The 7409-nt window shown below is 35.7% G+C and overlaps 1 protein-coding gene across 1 annotated transcript; it reads left to right on the top strand.

The window, feature by feature from the left end:
- Positions 1-157: 157 nt before the first annotated feature.
- HELRODRAFT_178867 (hypothetical protein) lies at positions 158-4758 on the top strand (the record flags this gene model as incomplete). Its single annotated transcript, XM_009027736.1, has 8 exons — positions 158-169; positions 1033-1195; positions 1510-1658; positions 2164-2406; positions 2861-3048; positions 3280-3412; positions 3881-4096; positions 4423-4758. 8 exons carry the CDS (start codon positions 158-160, stop codon positions 4756-4758), a joined length of 1440 nt encoding a protein of 479 aa, XP_009025984.1.
- Positions 4759-7409: the final 2651 nt, after the last annotated feature.

Genomic DNA, 7409 nt, shown 5'->3' with positions numbered 1-7409 from the left:
CGTATACATACACACATACGTACAAATATATACACACACAAACATACATGTATTAAAAGTATAGCCAACTTTGTTTGTGTAGAAAAAAAATTATTTTTTTTTTCGGGGGAAGGGGGGGGTTAAATTCATTATTTGCACGCACCACTCTTTATAAAAAATGTCAGGTATGGTTTGTGATTGATTGATTGATGTTTAATTTATATGTCGTTTAATTCATTTATTCGTTTTTTTCATTTCTTCATTCATTCATTCATTTTTTCTTTTATTCATTCATTCATTTGTTTGTTCATTCAGCCGTTCGTTCCTTTTTTCATCTCGTCTGTTTTTCATTCATCTGCATTAATTCATCTGTTCGCACGTTAATTTTCATTCATTCGTTCGTTCGTTCATTAATTAATTAATTAATTCATTCATTCATTCATTCATTCTTTCCTTCGTTCTTTCATCCATCCATCTATCCATCCAGCACATCTAGTTTTAATTTGACGTATGTTTTTATTTTCATTGTTTGGTTTCTGTCAAAAGGTTTGACTTTATTGCTGGTGACGATGATGATGACGACGACGATGATGATGATGATGGTGTGGGGTAGCTTAAGTGGTAAATTTTGTTGGTTGCGAGTTTTGCATGCAGTCTAAGTTTATATTTTGTTATCATTCGTTTTTTGTTCGTTAATAATTCATTCATTCATTCATTCGTGCATTCGTTTATTCGTTCATTCATTCGTTCGTTCAGTCATTCATTCATTTCTTCATTCAATCTTTTATATTTTATTCATTTCTTAAAATATCTAGCCATCCATTCACCTGATACAGATATTCATATCTGCGAAGTAAAATCAGACACTCAACGTAGCAATCAAATGTCATTCATCCAACTCGCCAATCAGTAAATCAATCAATCAAAATTCAATCAATCAATCAAAATTTAATCAGTCAATCAACCAATCAATTCAATCAACCAATCAAATCAATCAATCAGCCAGCCAATCAAATCATCCTACCAGCAAAACCGACCAATGAGAATCAAGAGAAAATAGTCTCCGCTTTTAGACACGCCTGGCTGGCCTACAAGAGGTATGCCTGGGGCAAGGATGAATTGAATTCGCTGTCGAAGAAGGGATCTGATTGGATGGGCGTTGGACTGACGATTGTTGACTCGCTGGACACTTTGCTCATAATGGGACTCAATGATGGTCAGTGAGTGAGTGGGTGAGTGAGTAAGTGGGTGAGTGAGTGAGTGGGTGAGTGAATGAGTTGGTGAGTGAAGGAGTGAGTCAGTGAATGAAAGAGTGAGTGAGCAAAGAGATAATCTAAAGGACGAGGGAGTGAGTGAGTCATCGTCATTAGAAGCATTATCACCTTATGCATTTTTATTACACCGCTTATGATAGTTAATTATTAATTTATTCATAAACTTCCGCCAATAAGAACGCCTCAGTGGATAATTTATTCATAACCACACCCATTTGTAGATAATAATTTATTCATAACTACGCCCACCAATCAGAATACAAGGAGGCCCGCGATTGGGTGGTGAACAGCCTGAAGACCGATCAGACGATGTCAATCCAGCTATTCGAGATCACCATTCGTCTGCTGGGTGGTCTCTTAAGTGCCTATCACCTCTCAGGGGACAAAGCTCTCCTCAACAAAGCAGTGAGATAGTGATGGAGATGGTAATGGTGGTTACGATGATAATGGTGATGAAGATGATGATGGTGATTATGATGATGATGGTGATGAAGATGATGATGGTGATGAAGATGATGATGGTGATGAAGATGGTGATGAAGATGGTCTTGTTTCTATTTTGATTGCTCTTTTGGGTCTACTAATATCAGATTTTATTGTTGCTTCTGTGAGTGGTTTTTTTTAATTTTCGAAAATGTCGTTTTGGAAATTAGAACCTCTGAAATGATGAGAGGTAGAATAGTTACGATTATGAAAGTGACGATTATTTGCTGTTGAATCTCTCTCTCTCTCTCTCTCTCTCTCTCTCTCTCTCTCTCTCAATTTTTATCTTTCTCTCTTTTTTTCTTTCATTTTTTTCCTTTTTACTCTTCCTTTCTTCTTCCTCTCTTCCCCACCAGTCTGTAGTAAAACAATCCACAAGTCTGTAGTAAAACAATTAAAAAAAATGAAATATGCAACTCTTACAAAGTCACACGTTCACATCTTAATGCATGCTTGGGCTGACTGCAATCACGTGATTTTCGACCCCGCCCAGATCGAGTTCGGAGACGCCTTATTTGTCTGCTTCGGTGGATCGAATCCCCTACCGGCCAATAAGGTTGTCATAAAGAGCAGGAGGGCTGAATTTGGGCAGACGAATTTGGCGGAAGTGGGAAGTTTGCAACTAGAGTTTAGAGATCTTTCTAGAGCCAGTGGAGATTCTAAATATGAGGTTTGTATGGATGTGTGCGTGTGTGTGCGTGTGTGCGTGCATGTATGTGTGTATGCGTGTTTGTGTGTGTCTGTATGTCGGTGTATATGTATGCATTGGTTGGGGGGGGGCACAACATACAAGCAAACACAACACAACACACACTTACGTATACAAAAAGCCCACGTTGCAATATCATTTCAGAGATGAAACATGCTGAAGTGATACTATGATACTAGCAAGAAATCAAGAAATGCAAATAACTTAGAGAGAGAGAGAGAGAGAGAGAGAGAGAGAGAGAGAGAGAGAGAGAGAGAGAATATGCCAAAACTTAGAGAGTAAAGAAAGAAGATAGAGAGAAAAGGCAGAAAGAAAGAGAGTAGATGAGAAACATGATGAATATAATAAACAACCAAATAGACACACGCATGTACGCACACGCGCACACACACACACACACACACAACGACTACAGAAAGCAGCTTGGAAGGTGTCCGAGTACTTAAGAGGATTGAAAAAGTTTGACGGTCTGGCCCCGACCACGTTCGATTCCTCCTCTGCCTTCTTCAGCGAGTACGCCCCGATCACCATGGGGGGCATGGCCGATAGTTATTATGAATACCTACTCAAACAGTGGCTGCAGACGGGCCAGACTATCGACTGGTCGGTATTTCGTTATTTGATTTTCCGGTTTGTTGGGTTGTGTTTGTTTGTTGTCGTTGTTTGTCGGTCTATCAATCAATCATTTAATCAATTAATCAATCAATCAATTAATCAATCATTTAATTAATCATTTAATCAATCAATCAATCAATCAATCAATCAATCAACCAATTATTTAATCAATCAATCAATTATTTAATCAATTATTAAACCAACCAACCAATCTAAAAGGTTAAAAGAAGATTACATATCGGCCTACAATGGTGTTAAGAAGCACCTATTGAAGCAATCAGACCTGGGGAAGCATTGGTTCATAGGGACCATGCCCTCCATGAAGGACACCCATAGTGCTAATGACGTTATGGTCAGTGTGTGTGTGTGTCTCTCTCTCTCTCTCTCTCTCTCTCTCTCTCTCTCTCTCTCTGTGTGTATGGTGTGAATGTGTGTGTGTCTGTGTGTTTGTGTGAGTGTGTGTTTGTGTTTATTTTATAAACATTGTTACATAGTCAGTATGGATGGAATCTATTAAAGTTGAATGCATTAAAATGATATTATGTTTTATTTTAATGTGTGTGTGCGTGTGTGTGCGCGCGCGCGTGTGTGTTGTATTTGTAATAGTTGCAAAAACAACAACACGATCATCTTCATATTCATCGTCATCATCATCTCACTCATCATCATCATCATCATACTTACCATATGGCCACAATCATCTTCGTCATCTTCACCATCACTCTCATCGTAATTTTCCCAAAAAAAAAAGGTGAACGCCACCAGCACCACCACCACCACCAACAACAAAATAACCCTAACCTCCATTCTTCATTTCTAGGACCACCTAACTTGCTTCTACCCGGGTAACCTAGCTCTCGCCTACATGAGCGGGTTGCCAGCTGAAATGCTCAAAACAGCTAAGGACGTAGTCGAGACGTGTTACATCATGTATAAACAGACGCCGACGAAGTTGTCGCCAGAGTCGGTCAGCTTTCAGAACAGGGCGGGTGAACCGTTTGGACCGAATGTACATGAGCCGGATTTTTTTGTCGATGTTAGTTAGTCGTTGTCGTCGGTTGGTTTCATCTGATTGGCCGGTTGCGATTGGTTGTTCGGTTGCTTCATTCACTCATTCATGCGTTCATTCATGCATTCATTCACTCATTCATTCATACGTTCATACATTCATTCATGCATGTATGCATTTATTCATTCATTCATTCATACGTTCATTCATTCATACGTTCATTCATTCATTCATTCATTCATTCATGCATGCATGCATGCATTTATTCATTCATTCATTCATTCATACGTTCATTCATTCATACGTTCATTCACTCATACGCTCATCACTGATTAATAAAACTCTTCAAACAGTTCGGCTCGGCCTACAACATCCACAGACCGGAAGCAGTGGAGAGCCTCTATTACCTCTACAAAGCTACCAAAGACCCTAAATACAAACAGTGGGCGTGGGATATCTTTGAGGCCTTCGAGAACGTCACCAAACTGGACGAGGGGTACGCTGGCGTCCAAAACGTCATGCAGGCCGACCGGAAGTCTATTACTTATCTTGACAAGATGGAGACGTTTTACTTAGCCGAGACCTTGAAATATTTGTATCTTTTGTTTAGTGATGACGAAAGTCTACTTCCGGTTGATCGGTGGGTCTTCAACACCGAAGCTCACCCTCTGCCTGTTTTCAAGAATTAGGGATTTTTTTTTCGCTGAGTTATTTATTGTTTTTGGATTTTATTTTTGTTTTTCTGTTTTGTTCAGTTTTTTTTTCTATTTTTTCGTTTTTAGTTTGTTCTTTTCATCGATCGATTGACTGATTGATTGGTTGATTAATTGATTAATTGGTTAATTGGTTGATTGAATGAGTCAGTAGTTGGTTAGATGCGTTTTTCCAAATTTGTTGTTCTACTCATTCATTGTTATATACGAACATTTTACCATCACTCCCTTTATGATGGCTGGTGATTAAAGTGCATAAATCTTTATTATAATTATCGTGAACGTTGAAGACGAATGAAATGAATGAATGAGTGAATGAATAAATGAATGAACGGATGAATGAACGAATGAATGAACGAACGAAAGAATGAATAATGAATGAATGAATGAATGTTTAAACTTTTAGTGACTTGACTACAAGCGTTCAATTATTTGTATATATTTGTTTTTATATACAACTATGCAGAAAGATAGAGAGAGAGAGAGAGAGAGAGAGAGAGAGAGAGAGAGAGAGAAAGGGTGAGAGAGAAAGAAACATAAAGAAAAAGAAAGAGTGATAGAAAGAGAGAGAGGAAGAGAGAATAATTATTTTGGTGTAATTATTATAAATAAATGTTCATCCGTTCATGTTTTCATTTTGCTAGCTTTATTTTTATCTATTTACACTGCAGTTTTCATTGTTTAAGTTATGAGATATGAGATTAGTTTTTCTTTAATGAATGAATTGATGAATGAATGAATTGATGAATGAATGAGTGAATGAATGAACAGATCGAACTTTATTGTTTAAGTTAGGAGATTTTTTCATTGAGATTACCAATAATTTTTTTTCTCGAGTAAGTGAATGAATGAATGAATGAATGTATGAATGAATGAATGAATGAATAAGTGAATGAATAAGTGAATGAATGAATACGTGAATGAATGAATGGATCAGTGAATGAGCTGGGCTTCATTGATTAAGTTAGTAAGAAATTTTTGTTGTTGTGGAAATAATGGATAGATAGGTAGGTTGGATGGATGAATGGATACTTAGATAACTGATGATAGATAGATGGATAAACAGATGAATGAATGAAAGAGACAGATAGACGGATGGTAATAGTGAAGAATGAATTGCGCTCACAACACATCAGAGTTTCTAGTCTTAGTAATTATTTTTTTTTTTTTTCTTCAAAAAACTTGGGAGTTATTATTTATACATGTGTATATGGATATCGTTTTATTGTAATCGCGCGCGCACACACACACACACACACACACACACACACACACACACACACACACACACTTAAACCCAGATAAGAAATTTGATGTTATTTGAGGTATTCTGTAAAACAGTAATTAACATTTGTCTGTATATTTACAAATTTGCAATAACAAAAAGTTCGTTCGTTGATTTTATGTTCTTTCATATTTTTTTTATTATTTAAACATTTAATAATAATAATAATGATAATAATAATAATGCCTTAATCCTATAGGAATTTTATTATTATTGATGTTATTTTTTTTTGTTAATATTGTTATTGATCTATCGATTATTTTTGTTGAGTTTTACCTTATCAACTTAGTCGCGTTTGAGTTCAGAATGTTTCATTTTGACAAGAATAATAAAAATTATAGTTATATTAATAATAATAATTAAATTAATAATAATTATAATAATAATTATATTATTAATAATAATAGCATCTTTTCAATGTAATCTGTTTTCCGTTAATAAAATATTGAGTGTCTTAACAACCGGGAAAAATGTGTGTTGGATATAAAATAATTTTATAAAATTATGGAAATTAAACGAATAATTAATTATAATCAATTGATTAATTATAATGGATTAATAACAAAATCTTCATTATTATTTGTAACAACGCTTGGCTTGAAAGTTGATCGCGGCCAATCTGGATGGGTGACCCGGACCTTCAAATTCACATTCAATAGATCGAAGCGATTTCTTTCTTTCTCGTGCCTTATCCTTTCAGAATATTGGGGACCATCAACCTCCACAAAATCCGATCTTTAGCACTTTGTAAGAATTGAAATATAGTGATATTCAACAAGTGACACGAGGACTTCACGAGTGTTATTCGTTGTTGATCGCCATCTCTTCTCCCAGCAATCTTTCCAGTAGTTGTTAGATTTTCCATTCTTTCCTTCCGCATGATGTGACCAAAAAACTTTAACTGCCCCCGTCGGATTATCTGTAGTAATTTCCTCTTTTCATAACTGGACTGTTTCAATATCCTCATTCGAAGTATCAGAGGTCCAACTTTGGTTATTTTCAGCTCTCAGTTTCGATCCTGACCATTACTTTCCAAGATATCACCCCTCAAAAGTTTCAGGTTTTTTGTTTTTAGCCTTTGATTATCAGACAGATTTTCGTGTTTTTCTTCATTTTTTGACAATTTTTTCGAGTTTTAAAAGATTTTAAAGCGATATTTGAACACGTAAAAGTCAAGTTTTTCATGTATGACACTTCCGACACACCCATACCAGAGGTTTTTTATTTTCAATGTCAATTCTCTTCTCAATTATAAATTTTCTCATTTAAAAACGGAAATTTTTCAAAATTATCTTTTTATGTTTTTGACAATTTTGAAAGAAATAAAATAAAACACAGTGTT

The sequence above is a fragment of the Helobdella robusta genome, assembly GCF_000326865.2.
Source record: "Helobdella robusta unplaced genomic scaffold HELROscaffold_50, whole genome shotgun sequence".
NCBI classification, from domain to species: domain Eukaryota; kingdom Metazoa; phylum Annelida; class Clitellata; order Rhynchobdellida; family Glossiphoniidae; genus Helobdella; species Helobdella robusta.
The sequence above is the reverse complement of the archived record's forward strand: the minus strand, read 5'-3'. Positions and strand labels throughout refer to the sequence as shown.